The 15,102-nt window shown below is 37.2% G+C and overlaps 1 protein-coding gene across 3 annotated transcripts in view; it reads left to right on the top strand.

Annotated features, from left to right (window-relative positions):
• Nucleotides 1-15,102, top strand: part of NVL (nuclear VCP like) — a 43,550-nt gene that overhangs the window by 4,609 nt on the left and 23,839 nt on the right. For all 3 annotated transcript variants that reach the window (XM_052806804.1, XM_052806806.1, XM_052806805.1), the window contains 10 exons: nt 88-354; nt 1,890-2,016; nt 2,305-2,381; nt 2,672-2,806; nt 5,372-5,473; nt 7,398-7,515; nt 7,991-8,135; nt 10,941-11,211; nt 13,564-13,782; nt 14,408-14,512. In XM_052806804.1, the coding sequence (XP_052662764.1) occupies nt 88-354; nt 1,890-2,016; nt 2,305-2,381; nt 2,672-2,806; nt 5,372-5,473; nt 7,398-7,515; nt 7,991-8,135; nt 10,941-11,211; nt 13,564-13,782; nt 14,408-14,512 (1,566 nt within the window). The remainder of the gene's footprint in view (nt 1-87; nt 355-1,889; nt 2,017-2,304; nt 2,382-2,671; nt 2,807-5,371; nt 5,474-7,397; nt 7,516-7,990; nt 8,136-10,940; nt 11,212-13,563; nt 13,783-14,407; nt 14,513-15,102) is intronic.

Here is a 15,102-nt window from a genome sequence, read left to right on the forward strand (position 1 = left end):
TTTATGGAATAGTTTTCATTGGCCTCTTAATATAAATAATCCAAGTTGTAACCTGTACATTTTCTTTTAAAATACATGAATCTGCAGTCTACAAATCATATGAACAGTTCCCTGCTGAGCTTGTACAAGAAAGGAAATCCCGATTCTGTTCCAACCACTCCAAAAAATGAACCAATGGAGACACCCCCTCCTGTGCGAACGGCACCTCAAACAAGCACCCTCTCACCAGGAACAAGAGTTGAAACACGCATCTCTGAAGGGGGCTGGTTCATTGATAAAACTCCGTGTGGAAAAGACTTCTTCATTGACCTTTCTGAGGATGGAGAAGGAGATGAAAAGAAGCTGATTTCTGAGGTATTGTGTTTTACAAACCCAATGTGATTTAAGTAGCAAGTATGAATATAATTTCCTGTGTAATTTGGCAGGCTTTTAAAGGGTGATACTAAGACCAAAAGAGAACTGTCTGTCTTTCTCTGTGGATTTTTAAAATATATTATTTTTATTACAAACATGCATGCTGTGTTTAAAGATAGTGAACATGTTAAATAGAAAGGGAAGATTGACCAGTGGAGTACTTGTTTTTAGCTTGGTTTCTGAAGAAGGAAGGGCTTAGCCCATTGTTCTGCCATGTCAGAAGTGATTTTTGAACCTTCTGGCCTGTTTCAAGCATGTTTGTATGGGAGGTAAAAAAATCACAAAATCATGAATTTCCTCCACATTTTTTGAGGAAGATGTAGTGCTCAGTATTAGAGAGATCCAGATTAGTGCCCATACTGGGAGAAAGATAAGTGGAACTTAGCTGTTAGTTCTTCTGTTTGCTAGTGACCAGCCTAACTAGTCAGGAAGCATGTGGCTTGCTATAGCCATAGCATGTGGTCTCCCTTAGCCAGTGGTTAAGTGTTAGTGAGCCTGAGGAAAGCTGAAGTTTTTTGGATGGACAAGGGTTGGGGAAATTGAAAGGAAATTGCATTAACTTACAAAGCAGTTAAAAATAGGTCCTACTCCCCATCCAGATATATTGCCCACTTTGTGATACTCTCCTCCCCCCCCCAGTTTTTCTTATTTAATAAAAAACAACTTTCTTTAGCTATTGAAAGCTTTCCATTTATCTGTGGGAGATAACACTTATGTTGTTTGGCTGACCAGACGTTTTGGCAGGATGCTCTTTTTTTATGTGAAGGAAGAACTACATTTACATCTACCTTTCTGATTACACAAAATGCTTACTGAATAGGCAGATTTGACAAATCATCCCTTTATCCTAGCCGTACTTCATCCTCTTATATAGAGAAATTGAATAAAAGGGAGATGTTCAAATTGTAAAAAGTTTGCAATACTATATTATAAACAAACAAACACGACTTTCACCACTGAACCTCTTTTTATTTCTTTTCGCCTGTATTAGTTCTTTTCTTACATGCAGTTAACTTGTGTCAGCACTGAATAATATTTTCTTACAGCCACTCTTGACTTACTAGTAATAAAAATTGTTTCTGTTGGAGTAAATACATTCATACGGTTTTATTCATCCCCGAAGTGGATTGCTCTATGGTGTGCAAATAACTGGTGCCTAATTTTGGTTAGTGGTGTTGGTGTTGGGGGGGGGGGGGGGTTGTTTGGGATTTTTTTTGCTTCAAAGTATGTACTCTTAGCAAAAAAAGTGACTGCTGTAATTAACCCTTTTAAAAAAAAAAAAAAGGCAAATCCTAAGTAAAAAAAGGCTTTTCTACAAAAAGAGGGGGTTAAATTCCTGCCTTGCTTGTCTTTATTCATATAATATGTGTAAGTTAAACATCATAGACACTGACACATTTTGTTCTTTTAAGTATTTGCAGAAGTTCACTAACTTGGAAAGTTTTGCATATATAATTCTGGTTTTATGCCCTTAGAAATCAATAGAATTTTCTGTCTTGGAGAGTGAAAGAAAGAAGACAAAGGGTAAGAGAGCAAAAAGAAAAAAAGAAGAATTTCCAGATGTAGATGGAGAAATTGATTCCATCTTACTTAAAGAGAAAGGTGAGAAGTTATTTTTGGTGTGCTGCTCCAAACAGAGATGGTATTTGACCGTGGAATCCATTACCAGAGAAGTGTTTTCTGAGGTGTAGAGAAGTGACCTCAAGCATTTTGTTAAGAAATTTAGCCTTAATGTTGTACTAAAAAAAAATTCCAGTCCTATGCATACTACCAAAAAATAATACTACTCCATGTGCTTAACTAACTGTTTAGGCTGAGTACTTTTTTGTTCAGTGTTAGCAACTATTATTATGCTGTGTCTAAATTTGTGTGACTTTTCCTCCTTAACAGTTAGAAGTAAGGGACCAGAGCTTTACCGCCCTTCAGTGAAGTTTGAGAATGTAGGAGGCAATGACGAAACTTTAAAGGTTAGTTATAATTTTATTTGTGGGATACAGAATGGAGTGAATAAAATGTCACATGAAAAATGACAAAGAAGAAATCTGGCAGAATTCATGTGCATGGCACTGAGAATAGCTGCTTATACCAACAGCAACAAAATTTTGTTGTTTTTTTTCCTTTGATTAATCTTTCTGAAAGCAGTCACTGAAATTATATTAATAAACAGAACTTGCTTTATTTTGGCCCGTGTACAATATTAGCAATCTATAATACTAATTTCTGCGATTTAAATGGAGGTCTCTCTTGTTCTTAAAAGGAAATATGCAAGATGCTCATTCATGTCCGTCATCCTGAAGTCTATAACCACTTAGGTGTGGTTCCACCTCGCGGTTTTCTTTTACATGGACCACCAGGATGTGGAAAGACACTACTTGCACAGGCAATTGCTGGGGTGAGATAGATTTAGATTTACAGTTTCTTCTTTTTCTGAATTATATTTAGAGAGAGAGAAAAAAATCCTCCTTCATGATAGACTAGATCTTTTCTCTTTTTTATCTCTTTTTCTCCTTCCTATCTTAGTCTAAAATATATTCATCTTCACTTCCTTTATATTTCCATCAGAAATATATGGATGGTTTATATTCCATCAGAATCTGTACTTGCTAGAACCTCATATATGAAGAGGGGACATAGTGACAGGATTTTGTTTGACTTAATTGTTTTGAGGCATTCCCAGGACAGCAATGTAGGCATGGGTATTGAGAAGGCTATAAATGGAAGATACTTTTGGTTAAATTTACCACAGTGTTTTAAGTCTGGATTCAACCTTACCATCTTTTACGAGGCATTACATTTATTCTGTTGGATGGCATCTGTTAAACAGTGATTTCTGAATTCCAAAACTGGATGTTGTCATATGCTCTGAAATCATGTTTGACACAGTCAAGGCATTACTGGTGTTAGTAGTTTGGTGTGTGGTGAGGCTGCTGTGCTGCTATGTGCCTGTTTTGGTTATAAATCTAGTGGCTATTTAGGGCTATTCAGTGATAACCATGGACGTTTCTTTTTCTTTAGTACAGTTGTTCCTTAAATGTCACAGATTATAACCTTAAATTTACATACATGTGAATTATGGACTTTTGTAGTGCAGATTTTATCTTTGAAAGAAAATACTGATGTTTATTCCTTAAAAGTTGGTTAGAACCTTCTGACACTGTGTTTCAAATGTTTTAATTAAAAAGATTTGGGTTTTTTCTTTTTAATGCCTTACTGTAAAAAAGGTACCCATTGAATGAATCTGTGATATTTAATACTGTGATATTTAATACTTCAGGGGGTATTTGTATCCTGGAAGCATACTAAATTTGGGGAAAGAAACATGACACAAGTAAAATATTTTCAGAGATGAGATAAATTCAATGACTACTTCCTAACTTATTTTTCTTAAATAAGACATTTTCAGTAGTGCTATTTAAGGCAAATTATCTCCTCCAAGGCCCAGGTAGTGCCTCTGGTGGCCTTGATTTTATAAACTAGGATTTTATTATTTTTTTTAATATGTAGTTCAAGAAGCTTGAAATAGTCTGCAACTACCTGTAGCACTACTGTGCTACAGTCTATTAAAGTTACAATTTTATTTATTTAATTTTAATAGCAGAAAACCTTGAGTGTGAGCTTTACACTTATCTTACTGTACAGTCCTGCTCAGATGCTTCTGGAGCAAGACTAAGGGAACCAAACCTGTTGGGGATCTCTTTCACACTGCTAAGCGATGCTTTGTTACACATGGAAATAGACAATTTTCTCGAAAAGGGAGCCCAAGCATGAACTGAAATATATGTGTTGTGAAGGATTGGGTTGGGGACTGTATTCGGTGGGTCTGTGTGGCAAGGTTTTGGTAGCAGGGGGGCTACCGGAGTGGCTTCTGTGAGAAGCTGCTGGAAGCTTCCCCTGTGTCTGACAGAGCCAATGCCAGGCGGCTCCAAGACGGACCTGCCACTGGCCAAGGCCGAGCCCATCAGCGACAGTGGTAGCGCCTCTGGGATAACATATTTAAGAAGGGGAAAAAAAAGCTGCTGCGGCACAGAAACTGCAGCTGGAGAGAGGAGTGAGAACATGTAAGAGAAACAGCCCTGCAGACCCCCAGGTCAGTGAAGAAGGAGGGGGAGGAGGTGCTCCAGGCACCGGAGCAGAGATTCCCCTGCAGCCCGTGGGAAGGACCCGTGCTGGAGCAGTTCGTGAAGAACTGCAGCCCATAGGAAGGACCCACATCGGAGAAGTTTGTGGAGAACTGTCTCCCGTTGGAGGGACCCCATGTTGGAGCAGGGGAAGAGTGTGAGGAGTCCTGCCCCTGAAGAGGAAGGAGTGACAGAGACAACATGTGATGAAATGACCATAACCCTCATTCCCTGTCCCCCTGTGCAGCTGGTGGGGGGGGAGGTAGAGAATTCAGGAGTGAAGCTGTGCCTGGGAAGAAGGGAGGGGTGGAGGGAAGGTGTTTTGAGATTTGGTTTTATTTCTCACTACCCTACTTTGGTTTGATAGGCAATAAATTAAGTTAATTTTCCCCAAGCTGAGTCTGTTTTGCCTGTGACAGTAATTGGTTGAGTGATCTCTCCCTGTCCTTATCTCAACCCATGAGCCTTTTGTTATATTTTCTCTCCCCTGTCTAGCTGAGGTGGGGGAGTGACAGAGTGGCTGCGTGGTGCTTTGTTGCTGGCTGGGGTTAAAACACGACAGGGACTAAGGCACAAAGCTATTTGGCAGTGCAGTCATTCTCTAACTGAATTAGGGAAACCTGGGGTTTTGTATCCATTTCTGTTCACTTAGCCAAATGGCTCAGACCCATTTTAAATTGGAGTATGCTGCTTATCTTTTTAAAAATCTCTTTAAGATTTAGTCTTGATTCCATAATCTTTGGGTGTAAAAGATGTCGTATTGGAAAATATTTGTCTTCTAGGACAGCCAACATTTCTAACCTCTGGGTATATCATACAGTATTCCTTGTCTCTTTCAGGAACTTGAGCTCCCGATGCTGAAAGTGGCAGCAACAGAGATGGTGTCTGGAGTGTCAGGGGAATCTGAGCAGAAACTGAGAGAATTGTTTCAGCAGGCTGTGGTGAGAGCGCCTGTTGGAAATAACACTGTGAATTGTTTGTCCTTTTCTTTGTAAAGATTCATACTTTGTTGCTGTGGTTTGAATTTGAGTGAATATTAGTGAGTGAATCTTTATACTGCTGCACACAAGTCATAGTGTCTCCCCTTCTGTGACCAGAATTCCATTGTACTGTCATGCTGTCATAGAGCACAAAGATTACTATTCTGAAATCTTAACAAAAGATAGTTCGTCGTATCAATGTAAAGAGAGCAACATACATTATTTACCTATTTGGAGCTGCTTGGCTTGATATATAAAAATAAAAAAAGATGTAAGAGCAGTTCACTGTGCTTTTTTGTTACAGGGGTTTTTTGCTGGTTTTGTATGGCATGGAATTTGAGTGAATGCGAGAGACTTAAGCCTTTGGGGGTTTAGGTATAAAGTAAGAAATTTGGGACAAACATCATAAGAGCAGGAGTCAAGTTACAGTTGAAGTCTTGCTTTGGTGTGACCTCCAGACTTAGTAAGAAGCAAAGAGAAGCAGACAGGTTGAGATAATTTTAATTTAAACAAATGCAGATTTATCTTTTTTTAGTGTGTGGTTAATGTTTTATTTCATGAGGACAGTTTTCCGTTCCTGACCTCTGAGAATGTTCTGGTTTTCCAACTTTATTCAATTTTTCTACTGTCCCCCACAACTGTATATAGGTGTTTAGGGTATGTTCCTGTAAAAAAGAATGCTAAACAGGGCAAAAAGATTGATTGTGAAGCTGTTAGATTATTATGTTTCCAGTTCATACTACATTTTAATTTTTAGAAAGTCTTGTTAAGATGTTGTTTAGAATAAAATTAAATAAGTGATTGCACAGAGTTTTTAGAAATTACATATCTTCTGTATGTATAGTGATTGAGGGGAGGTTGCTATAAAAGTTATTTTTGAAGAAATTAAATGTATTGCATAAAATACGTTTAAAAATAAATTCTGTTGCCTTTCTTATAGTCCCTCGCATTCACTTAAGTAGCTTTTGCACTTGTTTTTTGTACCAATTTTTGTGTAGGGAAAAAAAGATGTAGTTCCACCATACCTTATGCATGTACTGTGGAATCTTTATGGCTTAGTTGCATTTTTTCCCCTCTATCAGATAGTAGAAAAGTGAATGACAACTAGATGGCGCAGTTGCTACCTAATAGCACAGAATGCGTGGGTTTTAAAATACTATTTTTTTTAGATGATTCTAGTATTTTTTTGAAGATGATTCTAGTGTTTTCCTTGAGTATTCCTTTGCACTACTAGTGCTTTTTGAGAATATTAGTAACCTTATGTCAGTTAAACACTATTCTATTAGTTACAGTAGTTATTATTCTACGTTAGTGTTGACTTTTTATGAACATGAAGTACATGGAATTTTAGAACACTTGTAGAAGTTGATCATTGCTCATTTTTACTCTTTGAACATGGTCAGGCTCTGCAGTAATCTTGAAGTTGGCAGATCATTTTTCATGACCACCTACTGCTCCTTTTGTTTCATTATGTGTGTCAATAATACTAGCTCTTGGAATTCCACAGCTCTAATGTCACTAACAAAACAAACAAAAAAGCAAATCAGACCTTTCTTGTCTGATTTTCTTTTTTGGACTTAAGCAAGTAAGCAGTCACAATGGAATATTTATGGAAAACATAAAGGTACATTTAAATCTTAAATAACATATAGAGACATTTTGAATCTCATGCCTTGATTATTTCATAGCCTCAGTTCAGCGTAGTTTCATAGTCTGGTGGCTCTCCAGATAGTCAATAAGAACAACAGAATTGTTCCTGGACAGGTCAATTGTGCAGCAGACTTAGAGTAATAATTATAGAACAGAAAATCTGAAAAAATTCTTTCTTTCTTGTAATACACTATGTCAGTATAATTTTGTAATTATTAATATTTCATGTTCCTAGTCCAGTGCACCATGTGTCCTTTTCATTGACGAGATTGATGCAATCACCCCAAAAAGAGAAGTTGCATCGAAGGACATGGAGCGGAGAATTGTTGCTCAATTCCTAACTTGTATGGATGGTCAGTTTCAGGAACATCTGTGCTAAGCTAAACTTTCTAATTATCAGGCTTACTGTCTGCTTTTCTTCAGTAGTGACTCATGGTTACTTTAGTGGAGATAGTGGTAATAATTTTTCATATTTTGGCACCGTTTACCTGGCAGGTGGTGGGAAGATTCTAATAAATTTGAGGGGATGTTACTACATTATTTTCACAGTGGTCTGTACAGCATTATATATGCCTGTCTGTTGTGTAAACAGATAAAATGGGAAAATGTGTCAAATGTAATTTGAAATGCTTATTTTTGCTTGATTGCGCAAAATGCAAATTCTAGGTAGTGGAAATAAGGATGAACAGCAGTTTAGTATGAGTGTTGGTTAGTTTATCTCTGCTGTTCTGACTATTATTGTGTGCTACAAAAACAGAGTCACGTAGATATCAGAACAGAGTTGAGACAGTGAGTATAAGTACTAACTTCCTTCCTTCCTTCCTTTAGATTTGAATAACGTGGCTGCCACTACCCAGGTCCTTGTTATTGGAGCAACTAACAGACCTGACTCACTGGACCCTGCACTGAGACGAGCTGGGAGATTTGATCGAGAAATTTGTTTAGGGATCCCAAATGAAGCAGCAAGAGAAAAGTATGTGTTATAAAGTTTAAGCTTCTTTTTGTTGAATTAATAAATAAGGAAACAATGTGTAAGTTAACATACAAATTAAGAAGTAGTGCTTTATTATGTTTAGTCCTATTTCTGCCTATACACACCTGTGGATCAGCACACACTGAGAAGTGCAGAAGACATTAAGTGTACATCTACTCTTTGTCTTGGTAGCTGTGTCTACATTTGGGGTGGTTTCCTTTCTTGTGTGCCAATCTGCTTTTAGCATTATGTTAATGGGTTTTCAAGTGCCTTAACAGTATAGATGATGGAATTAAATATGTCTTTTCTGTTGTTCAGGAGAATAACGTTCTGTCTGTCATGCTCCTTATGTAATTATTAAATTAGGAACATAAATTAATTATAGCCTGTTTGTTAGTCCTCTCAAGCACATACCTTAAGCAACAGGCCTGGAGTCTTCCATTCCATTCCTTGTGGAAATACGCCAGTCCAGGCATTAAGCTGAGCTGCAGTCATCCTGTTTTGTGTAATTGGCCCTTTTTACTCCAAAGATCCATGATTGTCAGATGAAATAAAAAAAAAAAAAATTATATTTTTTATTTTTTAATTAAAAAGGAACTGTTACTCATTTCCACAACAGCAGAAAACACAGGAAGGAAAGTTTGAAAACAGCTGTGGCTTATCTTGTTACAGGAAGGAAAGAAAGGTTCTAGCTCAATTAATCTTATTTCTAAGTTGAAAAAGCAGACTATTCTGCTTGCAGCATTGCTCACTTTGTGTTGTCAGCATTACTGGCCATTATTCCACCCTTTCCCACACACCCCACTTCTGGCCATGTTTCCACTTTTTTTTTTTTTGTCGTCTTCCTCCAGATCTACAGCCCTGTAGTAATTATGTTCCTCTTGGTTGTAGGAAAACATGCAAGCGGTTGGAGGTAGAACTAAAGAGTTGACTGATGAGAGTTCTGATTCTATGATATTTCTTAGGTTCATGTTAAAAATACAATATTCCCAGAAACAGCACTATTTCAAAGGATAGGAGTTGTGAATGGGAGAGCCATCATAGTGTGTAGAGACTGTTCACAAGTTAGAGTGTAGTCACATTTGTTCATATTATTGTTTTGTACAATTGTATGTATTTGTGTTCCTGGAGGTGTAGGCTTCCAGGAACTGTTGATTTTTATTTTCTTTTTTAAATTATCGCCTCCCTGCCCTGTCCCCCCTGCTGCTTTTCTGGTTTGTTCTGGGTTTGGGGTGGTTTTTGTTGGGGGATTTTGTTCCTTTTTTTAAAATAAAAGGATCATATAGAAACAGAAGTCCTTATAGTGTGCTGATTTACCACATAATAAATCAGTCTTGCTGAAGGCATGATTTGAACTGCTTAGCTGTGGTTCTACAGCCTTAGGGGGGTGGAGTAGGATGAGGAGGTGTACCTGGAGATCTTGCTTTACTTGCAGTGTTTTCTTGCGCATGTAAAACACATGAAGGAAAATAATATATGTAGGACACAAATTCAGAACGAGCCATTTACAGTTCTTAACTTTTTATACTTTAAGTCACTTGATTAGCTACAGTTGTCAGGCAGGTTGAAAAATTCTTGAAACCAAGCTAGTATCACTAATAAAGATTTAAATGAGAGATGATGGAACTTGTTAGTGGGGAAGGCGAACAGATGAAATGTATTATAATTGCAGAGTTTTGAATAGTTTAGTAACTTGTTCTTTTCATAACTTTTCTGTAGTTACATTACTTGATCTGGAAATAATTTAAACTAGTTTTCATTGCAACTAGAAAGTATGTTAATGATCTTCACTTCTTTGGTTTGTGCTGCCTTTTTAAAATATATTCCCACTGAAGTGATGTTTTGCTGTTTTTAAACAAGTTGATTTGATCCCTCTGCTCAAGAGTTCAGCGCCAGTATTTGTGCGGTGACATTGGCTTTTGTCTTTTTTTTTTTTTTTTTTTGACTATTCATGTAGTTTTCAGTTGTCCTTGGCTTAGAAGAACAGCAGGAAGTCTTGGTGGTGGACCTTGAAGGAGGTTTTTAAAGCTTCAGCCTTGATACAGAGTGAAAAAACTACATTAAAAAAAAAAAAAGTGTGAAGCATAGCACTTCGCTGTCAGTTACATAGAGCTGTTTTGTATTAGTGATGGAACTGCATAAGTAGGTGTAACTTCAGCTTTTGAATGAGGATGAGGTAACACACAAGGTGTACAGATAAGCTGTGTGTTGCCTATTGGAAATTTTACTGGGGACGCAGGAAACACCTGCAGTTATATTCCACTGACAATAGTAGGGGAAAGATACTAAAGATTAAAAGACAGAGCTCCTCACACACTGATTTCATTCGCTTCTTGCAGAATAGTTTGTTGTAGATATTCTTCAATAAATAAATAAAAGTGGGATGGAACAGACAATGCAGACTAAGGTTGTTAGGAATGCAAGGTTAAATATCTCAATGGATAACTTGTGTGCATCTCTGTGGTACACTCTGAGATCTACTCTGTCCATTTTGAATCATAAACGAAGTTTTAAAGAATCTATAATATTTAGATCCACCAAAACTAGCTTTTACCCACTGATTGACATTGCCTGGCTGATGCTGTTGATTTTCCATTTTAGAAACTGAAAGGAAATATATAGCATAGTTTTGTGGGTTTCAGTGTTGGTTGCTTCCTAGTTTAATGAAAACTGTTCCCACTGTACTACTTCAGTTCATGTGGACCGAAAGAGACCTTAAATCAATGCTGTTTGTTTTCATACGAAAATAAAAAAAGCCACAGCTTCATCTTTATTTTGTTGTTCTTCCTCTCCCTACTCGATTAGAATTCTTCAGACTTTGTGTCGAAAACTTAAGCTCCCGGAGTCCTTTGATTTTCATCATTTAGCACGGCTGACTCCAGGTTACGTGGGTGCTGATTTGATGGCACTTTGTCGTGAGGCAGCTATGTGCACAGTGAACAGGGTCCTGATAAAATCTGAGAAGCAGAAAAGGAAACACATACACGCTGGAGAAAACACAGCTGAAGAAGGCATAGGAATAGGAACAGACATCCTGGTGGAAGAAGATACCAGACAACTAGAACTTCTTCCTAAGGTATTTGTTCCTTAAGTACATGCCTCTAATATCTTAAGAATTGAGCCATTTTATAGTTCTGAAAGTCATTCCTCGTAAATCCTTAAACATCTATGGCCAATGTAATATTAAATTTAGATTTAGATATATTGGCTCCTAGAGCCAGAAGCTTCACTCCTAATGATCCATATGAGTCTGAATAAGTGGCTCCCCAAACCCACAGCTTCAAAAATTGTGTTAATGTTTTATACAAGGTATGGGGTTTTTCCTTGGGTTTTTCATTGTTGTTGTTGTTGTTTGTGTTGTTTTGTTTTCTAGCAGACCATTGATTAAAATAGTGGCTATATCTCTCTTCAAAAGTGTATCAACTGTAAGAGAACTGTAAGAATATCAGACTTGCACTGAGTTTTTACCAAGCTGTTTACTGTGCCCTCAGTCAATATCTATTGTGATGCCTGGAGCTCTTCCCCGACCTGGTATAGTTACAGTTAGCCAAAGTCTAGAAGTATTTATACAGTCTACATTTTCCCTCCAGCTATGTGATTGCTTGGGGTAAACCACATGTGGTGTCTAGTACCTATAGCAAGTTTGAGGAAGATGTATCTATCCAGTAGAAAGGTTGGGTTAGCAATGTGACTTGAGCTGCAGAGAAGGTATCTGTTAATGTGCGGTACAGCTAGAACTCTGTTGCAGAAAATGGCATTTCCAGTGCCAGAATTATTCTGTGGCCCAAGTAACACACTGATCAGTGAACGAGAACATCTTTATTATATAGAAATTCTTGGCCCTACTTCTCAAAATTTGGAGTGTGTGTGCACCTTCATTCTGAGTAGGCTTCCTAAAGGTTTGTCTGGAGAAGTAAAACAAAGGGATTTTATATCCACATTGTACTCAGATTCTGGTTTTAGAAGGGCTGTCAAAGAAAACTGTTATTGTAATTAACAAAAAACAGTGTAAAAAGCTGTAGTAAGCCTTTGTATTAGAGTAACATAATCATACTGCATACCTCCCAGTGTTTCCTGGGGCCTGACGTAGCCAAAAGAAAGTGGGGAGGGTCAGGTAGTTGCAGTTTTTATCAACATCACCATGATCAAAGGGGTTGTTGAGGAGGAGGAAGTCTAATCCTAACAGAGCCATATTTTGGTAGCTGGCAGGAGGTTGACATAGTCTAATACAGGGTATTGTCATTAAAACTGCTCTATTATGTTTATAATGGAAAAATAAACATACAAAACCTTGAAAAATCATTCACACAATTCAAGTAAACAAACCCAGTGGTCTCAGCTAATTCAGAGTTTCTCTTAGTGATTCTGTTAAGAAGAGGAGGGAGGGCTTAAAAGGAGTATCAGGCACTATAAACACTTTTATTTCTTTGTGGTCAGTTGTAGAGCTATCTTAGTTGCAACAAATAGGAAGTGATACTTTTCCCATATACTGCTGTAGGAATAATGTGGAAACTTAAGAGAGTTTTTACCTTCCCCCCCCCCCCCCCCATCTTATAATGAAAATCCTGGTATAGTTTTACTTGTGGTGCGGTATCAAATTTGCTTTGATACTGCCTTTCCGTATTAGAACTGGGATGTATTTATGTTGTGAAAGTATAAAGTTCTTTGATCAAGTATTTTCTCAGATAGTTTCTCCAATAAGGAACTGATTGGGGAAATTGGAACATAGCTGCCTGGGGTGCCTTGGTCTGCAAGATGGGACAGTCCTGAAAAGCATTACCCTGTATGTCTATTCTGTTTGCCCAAACTTTACCAGAGCCTGGTTACAAAACGAGGTCTAATCAGCCTGAGGACATGAGTTGATGATTTGAAATCAGATTATGCTAAATAAAAGTGTATAATCTAAAAGTATGTGTTAAGAGTTTTAAAGGTTTATACGTAACTGAATGTTCTACAAATTGCTGAAATTGTGCTGTTCAGCTGTGTTGTTCACTTTCTCTTGAGAGCAATTTCATATTAAAAACAGAATCAATACATATAATTAATACATATTTTGGAAATTTCAGCATGGAAAGAACTTTCTCCTAATCAGTGTGGGAGAAGCAGTAGGAAGAATTTGAACACAAAATACATGTACTATCTCTGTTTCTCTAGTATCTAAATCAAGATTGTAGTCTGTCAGCTCAGTGCTTTCACAAGTGTTAAATGTACATAGTGCTTTCCTGGAATTTTACCATTAGTGTTAATTGTTAATGTTATTTTTAATGTTGTTTTACATATTTTATGTGTATTGTACATAATAATTCGTTTCATAGTAATTAATATTACAGTTGAAGAAAGTATTGCTTTGAAAAAGCCCTTAAAAAAATGGTTCTTAAAATCTAATCCAGTGCATAATCTTTTTCTCTCCCTTTCTGTGTACCCTAAGGATGAATTGCAGAGACTTTTGGATTTGCTGAAGAAGAAAGACCCCTTGCCTGAGGAGCAGCTGCAGAAGCTGTGCATTGAGATGAATGATTTTATTGTTGCACTGTCATCAGTGCAACCCTCTGCCAAGAGAGAAGGCTTTGTCACAATTCCTGATGTGACATGGGCAGATATTGGAGCCCTGGAGGATGTTCGGGAGGAGCTGACTATGGCAATATTAGTATGTCTTAACCTTACTTTCAAGGATTTTTTGCATTTCCTCCTATGCAGGAAATAAAACTATGCTTGTTTGGTTTTTAATATTTATTTAAGGTGTAATGTGCTAACCATGAGTTGTAACATGCTACAAACTAGAAATTTTGCAACATCTTCATTTAAAATAGTCAAGACTTCTATAATTTGCTTTCAAATTTTTTACAAGTCTGGTGCATGTATTTAACATTTCACTTATTGTAGTCAGGCTTTCAGTTTTCAGTATGTTCATTATTGCTGAATCTTAAGTATTCTACAAGTTTTGTACCAATAACCTTAGTTACGCAACTGCCACACAAAGAATTGGAGACTATTTAGCTGGAAGGTTAGCAGTCTCGCTGCCAGTCAGAGGGATACTTAACACCTTAAGATGAGAACTTAGGTGAATAAGGTAATTGCATCTGAATAATACTACTCTCCCATTTTGGGGTACTTATCAGTGCAAGATAATAAGATGCTGATTGACTGTTTATTCTTTCAGCCTGTAAAGAATTGGAATAAATAACTTGCTTATGAATGATTTTTCATCTAGCTGTAACTGAAAAGTTTCATGTTAGCTTTTTGTCACAGATAACTGATAATTTCTTTTATAGGCACCTGTGCGAAACCCAGAGCAGTTTAAAGCTCTGGGCCTGACGACTCCAGCTGGTGTCCTGCTTGCAGGGCCTCCTGGGTGTGGCAAAACACTGTTAGCTAAGGTAATACATTTTCTAAACATGTTTAAAAATACTGAAGAATCTTCTTGAAGTGGATGTTTTTGTAGGAATGACTGAGTCTGGATGATACTGCCAGAAGTTGGGGTTTTGCACCTCTTCTCATCAGAAAATTAAATTTGGGCCTCTGTGCTAAAGTTATTTTATTTTCTTGTCATAAAGTTACAATTTTCCTTGAATTGAGAGGAAATTACTGCAGAAGTTGAAGGACTGAAGTTGGTTAAGAAGAAAGTAGGAAAGATGGGAAGAAACTCTATTAGATAACCATTTCTATGGAATATTTCACTGGAACTGAATTATACATTTGGAAGTAGTCTACACTCTATTATATTTATGTATTTTTATTTATTATATTTACCTTACTGAAAATACTTCTGTTTTACTTCTGCTTACCTCGAGCATTTCAGTTCTTGTGGCCTCCCCATGTAAATGCAGATAATCATGCAAGTTTCCAGGTTGTCACTCATCTTTGTCTTTAAATGCTTTTACATAGTTGAATCTCTCTTTAGCTCCCTCTAAATACTGAGAATTCTTCAGCTAATATGGGGGAGGGGGGTGGGGTGTAAATCTGGACA

Source organism: Harpia harpyja, chromosome 13, assembly GCF_026419915.1.
Source record: "Harpia harpyja isolate bHarHar1 chromosome 13, bHarHar1 primary haplotype, whole genome shotgun sequence".
NCBI lineage: Eukaryota > Metazoa > Chordata > Aves > Accipitriformes > Accipitridae > Harpia > Harpia harpyja.